The sequence below is a fragment of the Chaetodon auriga genome, chromosome 1, assembly GCF_051107435.1.
Source record: "Chaetodon auriga isolate fChaAug3 chromosome 1, fChaAug3.hap1, whole genome shotgun sequence".
In the NCBI taxonomy this organism is placed as follows: domain Eukaryota; kingdom Metazoa; phylum Chordata; class Actinopteri; order Chaetodontiformes; family Chaetodontidae; genus Chaetodon; species Chaetodon auriga.
The window spans coordinates 17,132,065-17,153,815 of record NC_135074.1 but is presented as its reverse complement, the minus strand read 5'-3'; the positions used below and the strand labels follow the sequence as shown (position 1 = coordinate 17,153,815).

The following is a 21,751-nucleotide window of genomic DNA, read 5'->3' as shown; positions in this document are numbered from 1 at the left end:
GTTCACTGTTGAAATCTGGAGAAAGCCTTCAATGAACTTCAGTGAAAAAATACAGTTAGGTCCGAAAGCGTCTCCCGTGTTTCTGCTGCTAAAACAATCCTGAATCAGATGTTCCATCTGATTTTATTCAAACATTTGTACACAAATACTGTACAACGTTATAAATGCAGTGATTATATCCCTGATTACATGTGTGTCATAAATACATTATGTTAATCCAGTCTCAGACATGCAATGGTGGGGGTGGGGGGTGGGGGGTGTTGGAGTCAGTTTCCTGTTACAGTTTTTGAAGTAAGTTCCTGTTCTGTAGAACTTAGACAGAACTCCCCCATTTAGATAACCACACACACACACACACACACACACACACACACAGAAACAGAGGGAGAGAGAGAGAGAGGGAGAGAGAGAGTTTTCCACCTGTGTTTTAATTCAGTCAACCATTAATTAAATATTCTAATTTAAGTAAAAGGGTTTTAACCAGAGATGTCATATGAGGAGCACATGACTTCTTTCACTATGTGATGCCAGTGAGTCATTACAGCAAACTTTTTTTATTATCAAAAAAAAAAACAAAAAAACAGATTGACTGAGCTACCCAAGCCTGTTTATATACGACCAATTTATTGTTTGAGTTGTATCATTTGAAGTTAAGGGGCGTTATATCAATTTCTTTGTTATTTCATGCTCAGTTTTGTGTTTGTGTATGTTTTTTGCATCTACTTTGCCACTATTTGCTTTTTTGTTCACATACACACACACACACACACACACACACATATATATACATACACATACGCATACATACATACATATGTAACCTTTAACTGTATAAGCTATTTTCTCTGTGTACCACGTGTTTATAATGACCATTAGAAACCTATGTCCCTTGTATTGGAGAACTGAAAATGTGCCTTTGCATTTTTGTGTGTGTGTAGATGTGTGTGTGTGCATCTATAGTGCGCTATGCTTCAATCCCAGCACGCTGAATGCACCTCCCTGCCAATATTGCCACTATGTAACCAGTCTGACATGTTAGATGATGCTTCACTGTGTGAGGCATAGGAGAAGAAGAGGGGATGTCGCGGTGTCGCGTGTCATTGTGAATAATCGAATCATTTGTCTTCAGTTGGTCACCTCGCTTCCTGTCCTTTCTCTGTTACTCATCAGGGGGAGGGGGTTTGTCCAAGAGTTTCCCTGCCTTCAGGATCCTAGATCCTTCTTTTAGTTTCATACAGTGTTTTAGTTTCATCATTCCTCAGTAACAATCAGTGTGTTTATAGTAAATGGGAGTCTTAGTAGTGTAAGTGTTCCCTCTAAAGTAATTTGGTGTTGTAATCTGAAGAGACAAAAGAACTAAGTGCCAAATGAAGATTTTCCCGAGTTGAGAAAAAGACAATTTAGAAACTAAATCTTTGCTCCTTCTTCATTGTGCCAGACAATATGGCATTTAAGTTCATATTTTCACGGGTTAGGGTTAGGTTCTATGTCCGCAGAAATTGCAGATGCACGTGAAATTTGCTTTAACATCTTCAACCCCACAGACATTTGAATTTTGTGCAGCCAAGCATTGTTCAGACCACCAGAGTTGTTTTTCTAATTCTAATCCTAAATATCAACATTCTTAATGAATTGGACCAAAGTGTGGGGAAATGTGGAGGAAATTATGCACAAGGCAAATGGAAGTTTCTATTTAGGGTAAGGTGCAGGCATGAAAACATTATTGTAGCTTCGAATGTTTTATCCATCAAGCATGATTTAAAGTCACTGAAGCATTGAAACAAGTAGGCAGAAAATATGCTGCATACAGTGTGAAGAATTATTTGTTTTTAAATTTTCCTCCCACCTGTCATGGACCAACAGTTTGTATTTGTTTCAAGGTTTTATAATTGAGTTGTTGAGACTGGTATGAGGTAGGTAATCCACCACAAACATCATGTGTACTTTTCTTGTTGTGACTGTATGTTATCCTTGTGTCATTACTTGTAAGGGCAGAGCCAAGTTGACAGTTCTGCACACTGATTTTAAGACTGTTCAGATAAATTTAACGAATGAAATGCCAATGATAGTCAAAAATCTAAAATTCCATGGTATGCTTTGGAAAACTGTTGAGAGCAGTTTAAGTGATGTGTAGCTCGTGATTCATGAGTAAAAACATGGACCCAGTCTAAGCTGTGCCCATCAGCCCAGTTTAGCAGTCACCATACAAATTTGTGTTGGTCATTCTTGAAATAATTCAACAATCAACATTAAATAAAACAACAATGTGATTATATGACGACAAGCACATGTGTAGTTCTGTATAAAAGATTTTACTAGAAATGCAGTTTATAAAAGTCATGAAATAAAGTAAAACAGTCTGATAGTAAAACCTATCTGGAATGTAATGCCACATTGCATCTATGATTACATGCAATTTATACCAACTCCTCAAAAAAAAAAAAAATCATTTACTTTAAAAAAGAAAAAAACTTATCTAACAAAATATCTATTTGGTCTGTTTGTCCAAAACGGTCACGACATAGGGAAGCAACTCAAAAGCAAAAACAACACAAACTATGACGTCTGTCAAACTACAATTCAGTTTTGAGAACTAAGTTGCTTTCATATATCAAATACTGCAATGGGGCTTTGAGTGAGAGTCTTTAAAGATATATATGTATAAGAAAGACATGTTAAGGAGGATGCCAGAATGAAATTGTTCTTAAGGCTTTGCAACACATGAGTTGTGTGTAATATGAAAATGACATGCAGCTGGATGATAACACTCTCTTGTAATAACAAAGCAGAGGTTAGACACAGAGTTGGCGCTGAATGTATACAAATAGGAAGAGTACTGATATACAAAATATTAGGGACATCCTAATAATGAGCTGCTGCTTAAAAGTTCAATTTAAACAGCCAAAACAAATTGTAATACTGTCCCTAATATGTTGTACATTCAGTCTGTTGCACACTGAGAAGCTCCTGGCAGGTGTGTCACTGCTCACTGTTAGTTCAGGCAGTAATGGGCATGTTGTCCCTGTAGCAGGCTGGCCTCTGGGGGCCACTGTAGCTGCACAAGTCCTGGTAGATGCGAGCCATCTGATCAGTGGCCGCATTATCAGACATCTCCAGGTTTGGGTTGTTGCAGTAGGCCTGGGAACGCCGCATGTTCACTGCCTCCAGCAGGTGCTGGCAATTCACCACAGTGATCTGCCAAAGGGAGAGGAGACACAAAGATGTCTTCTTATTGTCAACACACAGGATTTGTAGTGAGGAGTATTTTTCTGTAGCCAAGAGTCCAATTCCCAGTTTTAAAAGAAATTCTATCAATCAGTGGGAGTGTGACACACGTTGAGTGGTCTTACCTGCACAATGATCAGTTTGGCCTTGGCATTGCTGAGATCGTGGAGCTCCTCTCCAAAACACAGAGTGACTGTGGGATCAGGAGCAGGGAACTGACCCTCCTGGTACAGCTGTAGGGCTGAAACATGCAAAGAAAGTGAAAAGATGTTTAGACAATAATCTAAGCTATCGATCCTCCTTTATGATGTGGCTTGCTTTAAGCACTGATAGGAAATCTATGTGTTTTGCATTGATTTGAACTCTGCTGCACTTTCAGGTAACTAAATAAACACGGGGACTCACCTTGAAGAAACCTTCCTGTGTCAAAAATCTTGACTACAGCATCCCTCGCAAGTTTACATGGCATGGGGCTGTATTGTGAGCCCACTTCTCCCAGCCCGCTCCAGAAGACACGGCTCTGGCACAACCTTTTGATGAAGATGCCCTCTTGGTTGGCACGGACCAGTACACCTCTCTCCAGGTGGCCCAGGAGCTTGCGCGTGACATGGCGCAGGCGGTCGTACTCAATGACCTCAGCCGGGGGGAAATGAACACTCTGCATGCTGTCTGAACTGTATAGGGCACCACGGCCAAGTTGCGGTTGTGGGGAGATTCGGCAGCCTTCCGAATGATTAACCAATGTGCTGTTGATCAGCTTTCCTCCATAGTAGAAAGTAATCAGCATTTGGGAGAAGGCTGGAGAGGAGAACACTTCGTAAGCTTTGCAAAGAAGTATGAATTTCACCCAATGCGTATACCCTGCATATTACTGTTTATAACTACAGGTGTGACGTGGCACATTTATGAAAATCATAAATGAATACCTGAACTGAGAGTGCCTGATGGCAACGGGTCCTGATGCAGTGGGAAAGCTGTGAATTACAGGAGGAAGAAATGAGTTAAGGCCCTTTATAAGAAACTGGACGTGACCACAGCGTCATGTCATTATTTTGCTGCATCATCAGAAATACCATTTCTCTAGCACGAACTCAAAAAGGAATAATCAACTTAGTCAGCAAAGTTCAACAGGATGTTAGTCAATTCTTCCATTGCAGAATTCAACAGACAAGCAAATAACCTCCATTTAGCAGCCGCAAATGCAGGGACATGCCGTCGAGCTTTCCACTGTGGTTATATTCAAAGACACTAAAGCTCATATCTCACAGTCTTACTTGAGAGATGAGACAAAAGGCCGAGATATGCCTGGACAGACTTGCAACCACAACACTGACTGAACTGTGACCTGCTTAATTTAATCACAGGAGGTACGTGTTGTATTGTAAACTGTGTAGAAAAGGTCAGCTTACCATTGATGCTGCCCTGGGACCAGTACTCTGGACTGGCCTGGATGCTACAGCTTTCCTCCTGTGAAAAGACAACAATGTAATAAGCTGCTGTCAACAAAGCGCCTTTGTACACTTCACACTCACGAAGATCAAGTGGGAGTGTGTCAGAGGAGACAGCAGAGTGTGGTCATTGGAAAAAATTGACACAGAAGATGAGTGGCAGCAAAGCACATCTACAAAAAGGTGTGACGGGGGAGAGAGAGAGGTAAGAAATATGTCTTAATCAGTCTCACCTCTTTAATGAGCTCATCTAGTTCTGCAGGGCTGCAGTCCATGTCAGTGATATCACCAGAACTGGTGGTAGCTGCCATGGCCATCACTGAGCTTTTGCTGTCTGTGGGTGGAAGAAGAAGACATTATGGCTCTGTTCATGGGACAAACTTATTGGTTTCCAGCAAAACTGTCTTTTCATGACTCATAATTGTTGCACAAACAATTCAGATATCTACAATGGGTCATCATTGCTGGCTTTCAGGATCTCAATTGTTCAAGGTTTTGCCAACAATGGGACAATACACATATTTTGCACTTTAACTGGAAATTAACAAATAAGCCACAATAACACAAACTCACTCTTCTGCTCTCCCTCCGGTACAATGCGGTAGACTTTATATGGTTCAGAGATGTCCAGCTGTGACCTTTCAGTCACCTCCTCAAAATCAGGGCTTTTATTCAGGGCGCAGCGGAGTCTGGTCTTCCATGTTGCAGGCTCAGCCTTGTCCCCCTCTTTAAACTTGCCTTTAAACACAGCCCAGGCCTGTGGAGGGGAAAAAAACATTAAAGATGGTATTGTATCAGATGAAAGTTGGACTCTTCGAGAAGAAACATGAAACTGATCCTTTATTTTTTAAAGTCTTCGAAAGAAAGAAAGAAAGAAAGAAAGAAAGAAAGAAAGAAAGAAAGAAAGAAAAGAAAAGAAAAGAAAAGAAAAAGAAAAAAAAATTAATTTTACTAACTTTGAGGCTTTATTGGTTCTAGTTTTACAGTATTTACTTTACGCGCAGCGCTGCGTAAAACCATAACTCCATTCAGTGGGGCGACTCGACATCGCTGTCTAACCTTAAAAATGGATGCGTCTACTTCTTGGTTGTAATCCTGTTTCCCAGCGTGTTTCCATGGAATTCGGAACAAAGTGCGGCTTTCATCCTCCCATTGCAGCCCAGAGTACTGCCCGCTCTGGATCTGCTCCATCAGCCACTGCTTCAGTCTGCGACCTCCCGTGTTTGACATCTTGAGGGAGAAAATTTGTTTATGGGTTGTTGAGGAGGATATAATTCAGAAAAGTAGATCAAATATCACTTAGTTTGGCTGTGATATTCTAATAATTGAACTTAAATCAAAGCAGGTATATAACAACTTTCACTCTTCAGAATACAAATCAGAAGTCTTCGCACTTACGGTCTGATATCCCGCTCCGCTCTCGGCCCTTTGTGTGATATCCTCAGATGATGACAGACGGCTCACTGTCAGATTTAGTCAAGAGGCTCAGCTTGACGCCGACACATGCCTGTCAAGTTTATTGTGCTCCGTGTTATGAATGAAGAAGCAGCGGAATGATTTGACAACGTCACCTCCCGCTGACCAATGAGCGCGTTGAAGCCCCAGTAGTCCGGCCCATTCCGGAAGCGCTGTTCTTCTAACTGTGGGCATTTACAAGAAATCGCCTGACATAAGCGATTGTTGTGAAGCTGCTGCCCACGCCAAAAGACACGCAGACGTGGAGCGCTGAATAAAACCGGAGAGTCACAAGTTACCTTGTGCTGTGGGGGATTTCTGCGCTCCAGACCAAGGTGATATGTCCCACCCACGCCCACTCATATGTGCTGAGAAACCTCACGCAGACGTAGTGCAGGTACAGTCGCTGACTATTTAAGCGGTGAAGTATGTTGATTCCACTTCAGCAAGTCCTGTGGGAGATGTGTCTTTGTCAAATGTCAAAATAAGGTTGAATGTGATAGTTGGAGGATGATCAGAAGAGCTCCATGTAGTGTCAAATTAGGGTCAAAAGGGGATTCACACTGCACTTAACAATGACAAGGACACAATATATTTCTATCCATCATCTTCATAGTTATCTAATAGAAGCCCGTGGGCTAAATTTCAGGATATCAATGTGAATCTGTTGTTTTCACCTCTCCTTTACTCACAGTGTCTGTCCATATTAAAATGTCCTAACATTCCTGCAACAGGCCTATTGTTTTGGGGCTGGTGTAGAGCTGAAAACATCAGTTGATCAATTGATTACTCAATTATTTCACTAAAAAAAAAATTCCTTCCAGTATTACCTGAATTTACAGGAAGTCAAACTTTATGCTGACAGAGCATATCATATCACCTCTGAACCTGCCCACAAACAAACAGAGCCAAGCCTATCCAGTCATTCTATTCAGTCATGAAAGGTCAAAACAGGCACATGTAGGCTGTGGGAAAACTCTGAAAATAAACTACATTTCAGTTTAAGGTAATTGCAATTCAAAAGCCAACAAGGTCATAGTTTTAATTACTGAAAGCTGACTGGCCTCATCACAGACATTAATTCCTAAAGTGATTATTAGTGTATTTCCTGGAAGATTTTATCACAGCAACTTCTCTATACATGAAAATGTGAAAACCTTTCTGATCACTTTCAGCAGTCTGTCACTTTACTACCAGGCGAGGGCTGATTTGGAATCATTATGTGGGAAACATTCAGAAATGTGTGAAGTATAAAAAGTATAAAAGTAGGCTTGTGGTGTAAAGCAGCATTACAAGGTGATGTGCTCAGAAAAACCCTGAAACCCAGAACACAGACTCATATTCAAGAGAAGCTATTCTGGGGTTTAGTCAGTGCGGTTATCAAACTTCTTCATGAGATGAGCAGCTGATAAAAGGTGAGGCGTGTATTTACAATACTACCCATGTGCTGTGTGTACTCATTCCCCTTAACTTACACACTGACACACACCTTGGTGTTGATGGTACAGATTTATTAGTATTTCCATATTTTTGTCAATCACGGTATTTTATTATAAAACACAAACAAATACACATCATAAATACACAATCAAAACAATTAAGTGTACCCATGACTTCATAACAGATATGACCAAAAATCAGCTTTGTCACACTAGAAAGGTAAATCAGAGCTTCAGTAAAATCAGGAAGACTTAAGCTTTTAGACTGCAGAGATCCTTCATGTGTGGTTACAGCTTTGCTCAGCCATACTTTATGTAGCTTAAAGGTGTTACTTAAAAGAACATTTTGCCAGTTTTGAAGTGTGCTCCATATGTTACTCCTCGCTACATGTCTAGAAATAGACATGGTGTGAACCAGTATTCTTTACAACTCTGTAGCCAAGCGAAGCAACCCAGTTTCCTAACAAACCCTGGCCCTGGCCTATCTCATGTCAGCTGATGGTGGACTACAGAGGGGTTAGGCTGCTGTCTTTTGCCTGACAAGAGATAACTCAGGAACAGTTTCATTGGCTGGGGTAGAGTCCCTGCGAAGTGCTCACAGCTTTTCCTCCCCAGCGACCCACCAGTATTCACTGATATCTAGACACTCTTTTATGCTGTTGAGTGTAGGTGCTGGACTCGGCTGCAGACATTGGTACATATAGTGTGCAGACGGTTTGAAAGAAAAAACAGTGTCCAGCTGGGTGTGAACAAATGTTTACTTCATGGGCAGTGATGTGCAACAGTGATACATTTATTGTTGTTGTAACATCTGTAAGTGGCTAACGCATCTGCTAAGAACACCATGACCATTGTCTGATTATTGTGCATTTTACTGGTACATGCAGTCTCAATAGCTTTTACACGTTTGACATTCAAGCAGTGGCACTTTCTTTTCAATATGCTGTTCATAATAGCTAACTTTATGCTGTCAGCCTGCCAATGATGCCAACGTCCCCAGCTGCAGTGTTGACCATTAAGATCCAGGACGGGACTGCAAACTGGTACCTGTTGGAATAACTGGCATCAAATTGGTTGATAGGTTGTGGACTTGATGGTCCACCAGTTCACACCAGACATCCACATAACTCGAGACAAAATGTTCCTTTAAGGCTGCATTAATTAGTCACGTCTTTAAGGCTACTGAGCTGAACACTGCCAGTCCACATGGAAGTGTATTTTATTCATCATGGCTAAGGTGTTGAGGTGTTTAAAGTAAGGCGTCTGTGAGCACCAACACCCATGTTGTGGCTGTGCTCACTTAAAGGAGCATGGGCGGTACTGGTAGTGGAGAGGAGTCTGTAGCCCAATTCTAAATCAACCTCCATTGCTTAGAAATGACTGGACGGGTGCAAAACAAAAGTATGAAACGCTTTAAAGGGGGCTTTTATTTCATTCTATGCTTTGTGATATAGTGTACAAAGGCCTTAAAGTTGGATACAACTTGGGGTTGATTTGGAATTGAGTACAGAGTAATGACATCTGCCACTGACAGACAGCACTGGGCAGGACTTTGGCATGAGCTGCACTTTCAGCTGCTGCCTTCAGGATCATCAGGGTTGGACGGCAGAGCACAGACACCTTGATTTATCCAGCGCTGGTCTGCTCCTCTCCTCTGGCTCTCTTGTTGCTCCATGTACTGGCTCAGCAGGGCGCCCACCTGCTCCTCGTCATTAAAAGGACTGGGACGGAAACTGGCCCGCAACCAAGCTCGGTACTAGGGACAAGAGGGCTGATTAAAAACCTTATTCAACAAATGCATTTCAACAGTAAGTCATGTCCAATTTACAATTTGTCTAATATGTGTAGTTTTGTGGGCATAAATATTGTAGCTTTTTGTCTCTGTTTAATTGCCGAATGATGTAATCTGCCATGAAGTCACACATCTTGGCTTTCACAAGCTTTGAATTAACCTGACCCCATTAGATTTGGCTATTAACAGCATTCTTCATCTTTTTTAGAAAGGCTGAACTTGATTAATTAATTGAAGAGCACAATATAAAACGTATGTCATGAAATAACAATCCACATATTCAGTTTTGTGGTATGTGGAAGGGGGGGTGGACAGACTGGAGGAGGGGGCAGGACAGGAAGGCTGTGTTGAAACAACAACAACCGGCTCCAGACATTCCTGCTCACACAGTCACCTGAGACCATCAGGACTTCCCCTTACCTCCTCTCACACCTCCACTTTTCAAGTTAGTGCAACTCTCTCATCGTGGAATTTCATAGACCTTTCATGTAAATACATACACATCAACATAACCCAAATCTAGTGGCTTTAGGACCTGCTTTCTCTCATGATATGAGAGAATATGACGGGATATGTTCAAAGAGCCTGAATGGATGGCTGGAAAGTCTGTTGATGATGGCGTCACAGTTAAAGTGACACCTTGCTACACCTGGCTAGCTTCGAACCAGTGACTGAAATGTTAAAAATCTATTAACTGACATGTGAGCTGCGGGTATTCTTTATTGTACGGTGGTGAGGAATTTAGATGGTGTTATGTGTGGACACAGTTCAGGTCACAGTGAGTGTGCAGACCACTTGCAGCTGCTGAGCTGACGGCAGCGATGGCTTTTTGAAGGTCGATTCTACAGCAGTATAATTAGTGTGTAAAGGTAGTTATTCATAAATATCATGTTGCTGCGGCCACTTCCTTTCTGGGAAAGATTTTCAGTGAATTACAATTTTCTCAAATGATGTCCAGGAATTTAAGTTTTTCTGTGCAATACCTTACTCTTTACGAAATACAAAGAAGTGAAAGTCACTCTGAATGTAAGACATTCATCTTCCTAAAATTAGTATTCTCAACCTCAACTCAAAAACCAAAACAGTACAGCACTGACTCATAACATCAACACAGCTGTAAAATGAAGAATCAAAAGTATCGCACCATCAACGATAAAATCAATATGCAGACTAATCTCAGGTGTCATACAACATTCTGATTACTGTCATTGTGTCATCCTGAAAAGGAAAATGAAAGTCAAAAGGAGATGGCATGACAATTAAATGAAGGTCCTCTGTTCAAGTCATAACTTAAGACAAAAGGTGGCTCTGATGCAGATAGTTAACTGTGGGAAGGCTCTGCTTCATAGCCTCACTGCTTCAGAACAAACAGCTTTCAACAGATCGAAAACAATATTTAATTAAGTAGAATGCAACATATGTAGGTTTTTTCTTTGACTAAATTTGTGGAAGAGTTATAAGATGTGGGCACGAAGCGTGTTTCACGTTGCCCTGGTGCTGTGATGCTGTGGCAGTAAACACTGTTGTTACAGCTGCATTAGTGATACAATGACACTGCTGTCTTAAGGATTCCTCACTTTCTATCTGAGGCAGATGTGGGAAAAGCACAAATACAGAAATCCCATTTCCCCTTAAATCCTCGAAATCAGTGCAAGATCTACAAACAATGAGCTTTTTTTTTTTTTCACTCGTGTGTTATGTTGCAAGATGCTGACAGCTAAACACGTGATGAGCAGTACCAAGCTAATGCAATCCCAGCAAACCCCCTGCAGTTCCCCTTCTCCACTCAATGGCTGGGTCAGTGCCACTGTAATGGTATCACACACTGGATGCCTTCAAGTCCCTAAAATGCTGCAAAAAGCTAAAGGCTGTGAACATGTTTTCATATAGAGACACAGACAAGGGCTCAAAATCCAATGCAAACAGAAATGTCCTCACTCGCGCTGTCATGCATTGTAGGTACTTTGCTCTGTGAAAGAAATACTCTGAACCACTGAGAGCGCAGGATCATGGGTTACTTAAAGGCTCCTCAATCATCAGTGACAGAAATTCACTGTACCGATCCTCACAAAGCTAATATATTTTATATATTTTCATAGTAGACAGGTGAGAAGTCACACATTCAGAGAATATATATTTTTCAGCCGTTTCAAACAACCAAATGAGCATATTTGTTTATTTGCTGCATTGGGCTGCTGTTAACTTCTGAGAATCTCAGCAATCCCAGTTCAGTCATAGTTTATGATTTACTGTGAAACAAACCCTGGCTGTTTAATGGCCTGTACAGGAATAACAAATATACACATAATTAGAAAAACCTTACACAAGGAGTAATCACACTAGACAGTCCACCACAACGACTGTCACGCATATCACGTTCCATGACAACAAGAGAGCCACAATGAACGGTTGATAGGCTAACCACCGACTGCATGTGCAGTGTGCTGGTTGCATGCGTCATATCCTGTGAGCTCCTGTGCATGTCAAAGTGGGCTTGAATCACCAACAGCAGCGCACGACACACAAGAGCATTTGCAGACTATATCGTAGAGCTTGAAAAATGCCCCTGAAGGACAAATGATAAACAGGAAAACATCAAAGATTACCACTCAAAATCCCTTTTGACTTCAGGCAACATCACTGCAAATCATATCATAAAAGAGGACTGGGAGCTGTCTGTCTGTTGGTCTGTATGTGTGCAAGTGTGTGTGTGTTCCTTCATGTGTTACCTCTGAGACTTGAGTTGTCTGGTACTCCTGTAGCTGCTGCTGGAAGCCATAGTTTGGGCCTACAAAGGAGCGAACAGCCTTGACCGCAGACAGACACTCCTCCCAGCTGTAGTGGGTGACAGTCATCAGGTAGGCCACCACCATGGTAGTGCTGCGGGACACACCTGCAAGGCTGCCACAAAGTAAAGCACATGGCATGGTCGTTGTCATAAAGCAACTGGTAACAGGTAAACAGCAGAGCGGGTACTGAACAGCTTCCAGACTGCACCTTCAGGTATTTTATGGGATAAATGTGTCTTAAACTGCTTGCTGATTGGCTCTTCTCAGGCTTGTTTGTGGATCTGTCCTCTGAGGCACACTTTGATGTAAGCTTACATGCAGAGTAAACATGGCTGCACTCCCAGATGACAAGAAGGAGCTGGTTAGCTTTAGACCTACCAGTGAACGAGACAAGATCCACCATTCAGGCGACATTCATGGATAAAGCTGATGCACTCTTTAAAATGCTGTAATCTGGAAGAAAAAAACAACACAATTTATTACATTATAACATATTATAATGAGTCATTATGTAACTTATTCTAATTACTTTTAAAGTTGAGCAAACCTGAAATATAGCACACATTTTAGAAACAGATCAAGAGCAACAGTATGATTGCTTATCAAATCAGGAAAACCACTGTACTTTTGCTAAAGTAGAGTGGTATAAGGGATGTGAGAAAGGACACCTTGAAGTGAAACTCCTGTGTCGAGGCCCGAACCTTGTGTTTCAAATAGGTGGCTGAAACTCTGATATCCTGATGCTGCTCTGATTTTGACTGTAGAAACTGCAGGTAGCTCTCAGAAACACTGCAAAGCCAGTCAGGCAGGTAGTTTAGATGGTTTTTGTCAGTCCTACGTAACGGACATGTCGAATAGTAGTGATTTTCTTTAACCTACTCCAACTTGTCATGTGACAAAAAGGTCAGATCGGCTAAAACCAAGTCTGTGGTAGACCAGAACACAGACAGCAGGGACAGACAAGGGAAGTGACTGTCCTCGTTTTTGTCTATCTGCAAAATTACATCAGTTACCAGCATTCATTTATTCTGTGTTTGAAAATGATCAAGTGAACTTACGTTTAACCGTACAACAAAAATACTGCAAAATAACCTCCTGCCTTATGGTGGACAACTCAAGTTCACAGGTTTCTGTCCTCCAAATTAAAAAAAAAAAAAAAAATTACAATTCTATTGCGCTCAAACCCAAAATAGCTGCTTATTATGTAAGATCACAGAAGAATGAGTCTTCTGCTGTGCTTTTGATTCTTCTCTTCTAACTGCTCCTCAAACATCCTACTTGTTCAGTGTCAGGAAACACTGATGGTGTTTTGCATAATCAAGAAGTGCATGGCACTGATAGCAGTGTCTCCTGAGGAGCAGATACTGGTTACTCAACAGCAGACAGAATAACAGACTGGAGCTAAAATAGATTGACTGCCACTTTTCTTTTTTCCTCCTTCCTGAGATCCAAACTCCTTTTCAAAAGATGTCTCCTCAGCACTTCCTAGCGCAGAGGTTTCCGGCCGTCTTGTTTAATATGCAGAAAAATTACCTTGTGACAAAGATTTGAGGTTTTAACCAGCTGAATCCAGAGAATAATACTGAAAGAAAAAATAGCTGCTGAACTATTGTACATTTGAAATGCAAAAAGAGCATCTGCAACTCTTTGGATGGTGAAATTTAAAATAATTACATCGGTGCACATAAGAAATCATTTTTAAAACAAAAAAAAATGCCGCAGTATAACCAAAGTGCATCATGGTGGACATGCAGAGTCCTCGCACAACTGCACATCTCTTTTTTTTTTTTGTTTGATGCAAATGAGTTTACACCTTCATGGTCAGTGAACAGTGTGCATTAAAGCTATAGAATGAGCCTGATCACAAAAAAGGGGAACACCTGCCCCTGTACAAACATGTTCTGCATGTGCACGTTAGCATCACCACACTGGGTGTCAGTTCTACAGTAACCTTGATGATATCGTGACAGTAGTGACTGTGTTGGCCTTAATATTCCAGCTGTTACTGATGTTTAACTTGCTCCATGTCTGACAGTCATAGAAATGTTTCTGAGGCCTTGACCAAGATTTATAACTTTTGTTTTATCAAATTAAAATTTTGTGAAGGTCTTTTGTTGTTCTTGTGAGGGTCTAAGGTTGGCTCCCATTTTATTTACCTTTTTCTTCTTCTTCTCTCTTTTACATGGTGAAGTCTATTGAGACACTCACTGGGATTTAGAGCTGTACAAATGAACCTGACTTCCTGACATCCATCCCAAGAGCTTTAAGGAAGTTGAAGGTTTTTCACACAGCTTCAAACCGCTACAGTTGCTCCACAAATAAAAAAGCCAGAGCCTACGTGAGAAAGATCCCTGCTGTAGACCTTACACATGGGAGGGGCCATCAGACCTGGCCAAAGGGGCTCCCGAGCGGGTGGTGAGCATGGTGGGGAGTCAGTTGGCCTCACCACTCCCGTCAGTCATAGCAGTGATTGTGACAGAGGGGGTTTATTAAAGCCTTGGGTGGTTGAGGCCAACAGCCAGATGTCACACTAAGGTTTCCTTCCTCTGCTGCCTGAGGGAAGGCTACTTGATTGCGACAGTGGAGGTCAGACACCTCCAACCCAACCCAATCAGCAACATCCAACCAAACATGAAACCTCAATCCTCATTAACTTGCACGTGAACCAGTTCTTTTCTTTCTCTGTATTTCTTTCTTTTTAAGTAGCGCAACGCCAGAGACAACTTCAATGACAGCCCAACTCAAAGTCACTCTCACATTTCTGGGAACAAGCACGGTTAACTCTCCCAATCCAGGACAAAAACTCCCAACCTTTTTCAGTGTGTTCACGTTTAGACTTAAGGTCAAGCATCATCATTTTTCTGAATGAAGAGTTTTGAATTGAGATGTACTACTACAGGATCCTAAACTCCTCTCATACCAGTGACCACTGATCAACCTGCATTCATCCAGACTCTGTCTACTGTGGTGTAGCAAATTAATTACTCATCCCGCAGCAGAATTTTCTCCTGCTTTTCTCTCGCCTCTCTCCACATTTTAGTGTGGCTAATTCCCTCTCTGTATGACCCCTTGTCACTGCAGGCTCCACTGTTGACCTGGGGATGGTGTAGAGAGCAATGAGCCTTCTCTTAACAAGGAGCTTCACATTGATGGCATAATGCATTGCAGATTCATGCAACCCCTTCCTCCTGTGCAGGAACCCTGATCAACCAGTAGAAGGCACCAGTGCAGCAACAACACATAATCCCTCACCAGCTCCAGTGCTGAATTCAAAGTGGGTCATCTGCAGGGGTCGCAAGACATGAGACTGTGCTTTTACATCAGGGCTAAATCTGAAAGCAATGATTGAAGCCTCTGCTTTGTGCTCTCAGCCAGTGTCCAGAGATTCATTACTGCAGATAGTGTTGCACGAGGTCAAAGACTGTACGTAGAAATAAATAATAAATGTGATGACTAATGCACCGTGTTAGCGACCGCTGCAAGGGTGGAGGGACAGCTCATGCCTCTTTCAACACTAAGTCTGAGTCCTGATGAACAATGACACATTGAACACACTTACTCCATCTCTCCTTCTCTCTCTCACACACACTCACAAAAACACATACAAAAACAGACAGACAGACAGACACACACACACACACACACACACACACACACACACAAAGAAAATAAATACTCCTGATACTTGTCTTGTGCTCAATCTTGGGGAACATTACAGAACCTACTGCAGGGTCTACTTTACTTCATACAACCCCAATGCCAAAAAAGTTGTGATGCTGTGTGAAACTTAAATAAATACAGAACAAGAACAAGATATTCAACATTGAAACTGCTAAACTGATTTGTTCCTATAAATATACACTCATTCTGAATTTGATGCCAGCAACACCTTTCAAAGAAGTTTGGTCAGGAACAACGAAAGACTTGGAAAGTTGCGGAATTGAAGTTAAGATTCTACCATGCAAAGCAAAAACCAAATAACAACAACATGTAGAAATGCTGGTGACTCCTCTGAGCCTGAGCTCATCTGAGATGGACTGATGTGAAGCTGAAAAGTGCGCTGTGGTCTGATGAGTCCACATTTCAAATAGTTTTTGGAAATCATGGATATCGTGTCCTTGGGGCTAAAGAGTAAAAGGACCACCCAGAGTGTTACCAGTGCCAAGTTCAAAAACCAGCATCATGATGAGTGTGTGTTAGTACCCATGGCATGGGTAAACTGCACATCAGTGAAGGCACCATTAATGCTGAATGTTGACACAACATATGTTGCCATGTAGACAACATCTTTTCTAGGGATGTCCCTGCTTATTCCAGTGAAACAATACCAAGCCACATTCTGCATGTTACAGCAGTGTGGCTTTGTAGTCACAGGGTGCAGACATTAGACTGGCCTGCCTGCAGTCCAGACCTGTCTCCCACTGAAAGTGTGTGGTGCATTACGACAATGGAGACCCGGGACTGTTGAGCAACTGAAGTTGTATATCAGGCAAGAATTTCACTTACAAAACTTCAAAAATTAGTGTGCTCACTGGGTGTTGTTAAAAAAAAATTGCAATGTGCATTCTGTTTTAATTTACATTTTACACAGCGTCCCAACCTTTTTGGAAATGCGGTTGTATATCTACAAGTCATGAGATGAATGTAACTGACGCTATTTAAATAAACTAGGAACTAAAGGTCACTTTGTCCTTTACTGCGCTGCCTACATTTAGGCACTCAACTGTATAAATTAAATACGCCATTGTCAGTAATAAATGTCTAAAACGGGAATCATGTAATTCAAAATGGTTTGCGTTGGGCCGTCACACCCTGGGAGCACAATCTGGTCAGTAATAGTGTCGAAATAATACTGTATGACTCATCTGTGCTTGACAAATTTACATGGACATGGACATTTCAAATCTGAGGTACAGACACCAGCATTTCTTACTGTCTGTGTCTGAGTGTGTGTGTGCGTGTGTGTGCGTGTGTGTTTACTCACAGGTTCTGGCTGGAAGCATCAGCTGCATGAATGCAAAGGTATGTCATGTCCTGTAAAACATATGTGACAAATTGTATGACAACTGAAACAAAATTCAAAAACATACTGCAGGCCATGCGTGCCATATCTGTATTTTACCTGTGAACCTTCAACTATATTTACATTAATGACTGAAATGATCATATGAAATCGTAATACACATTACTGTCCCTAAATTCAATATCTCACACTTTTGCCTGGGAGTTGCATCAAATTTCAGCAGCTAAAGAAGCTTCACATGCTGTCTGATATTAGCTCCTGTCCTTAAACACACACACATGCGCCACCCTGCATGTAAACTGTCCAACTCAGGCACAAAACTCTCTCGCTCCAAACACAACTCATCACTACCCCCAGCTGGCTGACGGGACACATCACATTATCACATGTACAATCATACCCAAACTTCCCAGGTAAAATTTCCACAGGAAGTACAAATATTTTGACCCAGCTGACATGGATTTTCCACTAACCTCAAACACAGGCTTAGCATTGTTGTACACAGACAGGATGTGGGTGATGCCATTCTTAGACAGACTTTCTTTATTTTCTGCATCTGGGACAAAGAGAAAGAGAGGAACAGATCTTGTGAGTCTTGTCAGTAGATTTCACACCAAAATCTCTGATCTGTTACATTGTGAGCTGCTGCAGGGCTGTGAGCTGTTTACTGTCCTGCAACACAGGCCTGGGGTAATGTGCTCATGTCACTTGAACTAATTTTAGCCAATATTCTTGTGCCATCATGTGCCGGCATCAACAGCTAAAGTTAGAACGCTGTAAATGCCACATTAACTGGGAAGGGGTTGTTCCAGGCCAGGGAGTGACATAACAATTGCCAACTCTTACTTTGTGCAAAGCAGCACTTTTTACCTTCTGAATTATATTTTGTCAACAAGACATTAACATCTTTTTACTCAGAAAACTATGTTTGACAGAACTACAACTTTCAGCTACAAAATCTGATGTTTGACAGTTAAAATCTTATGTTAAACTGTATGAGGCAGAGCACTTTCACTGAAAACCATTCACAATATGCAAGTTTTCTGTCTAGATTATTTGGAGTACTATATGTTGCATGAAAATACCAATAAAATAAAGCATCATATTTAAGAATACTAATGATAAAAAGTTATCAATCCCTCCTTCCTATATGCATTGATAGCCAATAATGGCAGACTTCTGCCTTTGGTGCTGAAAGCCTGGACCGACCCAGCTCCACTGCATGTATCAAATTTACAAACATCAAATCAAAGTTACACCGTGTTTGTCTCACCTCTTATGTTCCCAAGGTAGAGCCCATCGACAACCTGTGAAGCAGCATTTACAGACATGTTGCATTCAGGTTAGACATTCATTACCATCCGGCTTCAAAAACTTCACTTGAAAGGAGCAAATGTCTCAGTGGAGCCAGATTGGATTTAAAGCTTAGGGCTTAAGAAGTACCAGCAAAGGAAACATTCCCTACAGCCATACAAGGCCTGAAGCAACGATGCGTGATTATCAGGACCAAGTGATGAGTGGCGAGCAACCACTGAGTGTTGCCATACAACTACTAGTACCATGAAGTAGCGGTTGTCTGAAGATAATTACATGCTGGGTTCAAACTAATAAAATGTATGACTAACACAGCTGCACATTGATGTGGCAATTAAGAATGGAATTACAGATGACCAATTTATCTGCTTATGCAGACTAAAGCAAAACACAAATTTAGTGGTCTTACTTTAGTGAGTCAGGATTCAAAGAGACATTTTGCTCAACATACGTTGTTAAACTGTGTTTTCACTCTCTATTGACAGGCTGAAAACCAACTTTGGCTATGACCTTCGATCCCTCAGGCAGCGGTGGAATGACATGACTGTATAAAGCATATTACTATATAGGCTCCAGAAAACTTTGGAAAACCATTGCCGGTACACAAAGTTCATCACTGCATCTGCAAATTCAAGTTAAAATTCTACCGTGCAGAGCAAAAACCAACTAACAACAACATGCAGAAATGCTGGAAAATAAATACTCCTGATACTTGTCTTGTGCTCAATCTTGGGGAACATTACAGAACTAACTGCAGGGTCTACTTTACTTCATACAACCCCAATGCCAAAAAAGTTGTGATGCTGTGTGAAACTTAAATAAATACAGAACAAGAACAAGATATTCAACATTGAAACTGCTAAACTGATTTGTTCCTATAAATATACACTCATTCTGAATTTGATGCTAGCAACACCTTTCAAAGAAGTTTGGTCAGGAACAACGAAAGACTTGGAAAGTTGCGGAATTGAAGTTAAGATTCTACCATGCAAAGCAAAAACCAAATAACAACAACATGCAGAAATGCTGGTGACTCCTCTGAGCCTGAGCTCATCTGAAATGGACTGATGTGAAGCTGAAAAATGTGCTGTGGTCTGATGAGTCCACACTTCAAACTGTTTTTGGAAATCATGGGTGTCATGTCCATGGGGCTAAAGAGTAAAAGGACCACCCAGAGTGTTACCAGTGCCAAGTTCAAAAGCCAGCATCTATGATGGTATGAGTGTGTGTTAATGCCCAGGGCATGGGTAACCTGCACATCCGTGAATGCACCATTAATGCTGAATGGTACAAACAGGTTTTGAAGCAACTTGTGTTGCCATCCAGACAACATCTTTTCTAGGGATGTCCCTGCTTATTCCAGGGAGACATTACCAAGCCACATTCTGCATGTTACAGCAGTGTGGCTTTGTAATCAAAGGGTGCAGACATTAGACTGGCCAGAAACAATAAAGTTTATCAGTTTGAACATGAAACCTACTGTGTGGGACTCTGATTCTGTGTGGGATTCAAGCCCTTCCCAAACAAGTTCACACAATGCTGATTAAGCCTATCATCGCCATTTAAGTCACTCTGTGTTTCACAGTATACCAGAGATTTTATGTCTTCGTCTGCCCACACGGACGCATCGGCAGTGGTGCATTTTACATCAACCAGCAATGACTGGTTTGCCAGAGCTGAAGGAGGAGAACAACCACAGCTATAGACTAGGCCACAGCAGGAAGAATGGCAGAGCCTTAAAGTACAGAAGCATGTGGACAGTGTAAGCCTAGTTCCTCTGGCTTCCAGAAGGGGGAGACAAAAGCTCCGCACTGCAGGTTTCAACATCTTGTATGTTACATTTTATATTTTTTTGAAGCTGGGTTATATGAACAATGTAGTAATAATGTAATCTATCGGTTTGATCCTCAGAGCAAAACTGCATCGTTCCATAATCAAAAGGTCAGATGTCAGGGTCAAGCATCGCAGGCCTGGCGTAGAGTCAGTGCCCAGCTTCTGGAAACTTGAGCATGGAAGCAGAGTGTCTCAGGAGAGTAAAGCCAAGCCTTCCTGTTCTGGATCAGTTTCCCAAACCATTGTATCAACCTGCCGTGTGCAGTATAGTTATTTTCATCTTCCACACCAGCACTGGAAGAATTGATAACAAATGTATATACAAATGTAAATCCATATCATTGTGATTCCTGACCATGTGACATCAGTCGGGGCGACCTATTCAAACAAACAGATGCTTTTAAATGTCATCGATCTCAACCCAGAGGCAGCCTAAGTAGCTGTTTACATATTCTTGAAACGCAGAAGGAGTGAACTATCTGCTGCACTTTAAGCTCCTGCACTCTACGTCCAATGCGTAGTCTCTGGTTTATTTACATTGTCGATCATATCAGTGTGAAACAGAGCAAAACGTGACGTGACTAACGTTCAGCTGGAGCTGCACGAGACAACCAGCTAACTCACACTTAGTGAGCTCTAACACAAAACAGCCACAGATGACATCATAACACTGGACATTAAGCAAAATCAAACGCTACCTTATTCATTCCATTGCCCATGATGACTTTGAACCAGTCTGCGATGAGCTAAGAGACTTTAATATCTAGAGCTGCTGCGATGCGTTAACATGGACTTTGAATCCAAAACGCGAGGCTGGACTGACGGACTACCAACTCATACAACCGCCTTCGCTTGAGTCGTTATGTTTCTCTTCTATTCAACATTATTAAGATGCGCTACCATGTCTAAAACAATAATGTTAGTAATTCAGCCCTGACTGCGTCCCAGCTACAACAGTAGTTCCGTCATGCCGTATCATCTTCCGGATTGTTTTGACGTGAGCATTTTTTTCTTCCATTCGGCGAAGACCCTCCCAACTCTGCCTCTGATTGGCTGATGTTCGCTGCTTGGTTTAGAGTAGAGTCAGGTGATTGGTTAGATGGTTAGGATGAGAAAAAATGTCAGGGTCAGAGCCAATCAGAAGCAGAGTAGGGGCGGATGGTCACGGTGGATGGGTGGCAAAAAAAAAAAAAAGAGAATCCGGCAAGTGACGTCACAGCACGTTGCCGTCATTCAGACGTACTTTTCACCTTCAGGGGAATGATTGAAATGTTTAGACACTTAGACCACAGACATAGTGTCAGGGACTGAGACTGTAGCACAAATATAACTATGATTATATAAATCATTTCCTGCATTAATGGAATCAAATTGAGCAGGTATGATGTTATGACAAAACTGGCTATTGTGCTTTCCATTATAATGGTAATATA

General features: G+C 41.6%; 2 protein-coding genes across 3 annotated transcripts; both read right to left on the bottom strand.

Moving 5' to 3' along the window:
• Positions 1–2,292: 2,292 nt before the first annotated feature.
• On the bottom strand, positions 2,293–6,174 carry irf8 (interferon regulatory factor 8). Of its 2 annotated transcripts, XM_076727030.1 has the most exons (9): positions 6,072–6,174; positions 5,733–5,903; positions 5,247–5,430; positions 4,907–5,007; positions 4,635–4,692; positions 4,152–4,199; positions 3,631–4,023; positions 3,351–3,466; positions 2,293–3,195 (listed from the first exon to the last, which is right to left on the bottom strand). In XM_076727030.1, exons 2-9 carry the CDS (start codon positions 5,901–5,903, stop codon positions 2,998–3,000), a joined length of 1,269 nt encoding a protein of 422 aa, XP_076583145.1. In that variant the 5' UTR covers positions 6,072–6,174; the 3' UTR covers positions 2,293–2,997. The 2 variants fall into 2 exon arrangements, with proteins under 2 accessions (XP_076583145.1, XP_076583153.1); XM_076727038.1 differs by lacking the exon at positions 6,072–6,174 and having other exon boundaries at positions 5,733–5,929.
• A 1,448-nt stretch (positions 6,175–7,622) lies between these two features.
• dusp22a (dual specificity phosphatase 22a) lies at positions 7,623–21,312 on the bottom strand. The gene is made up of 7 exons (XM_076727017.1): positions 21,017–21,312; positions 18,445–18,478; positions 17,645–17,727; positions 17,133–17,182; positions 12,527–12,601; positions 12,089–12,260; positions 7,623–9,323 (listed from the first exon to the last, which is right to left on the bottom strand). The coding sequence occupies exons 1-7, from the start codon at positions 21,035–21,037 to the stop codon at positions 9,138–9,140; spliced, it is 621 nt and encodes a 206-aa protein (XP_076583132.1). The 5' UTR covers positions 21,038–21,312; the 3' UTR covers positions 7,623–9,137.
• Between the last annotated feature and the right edge of the window lie 439 nt (positions 21,313–21,751).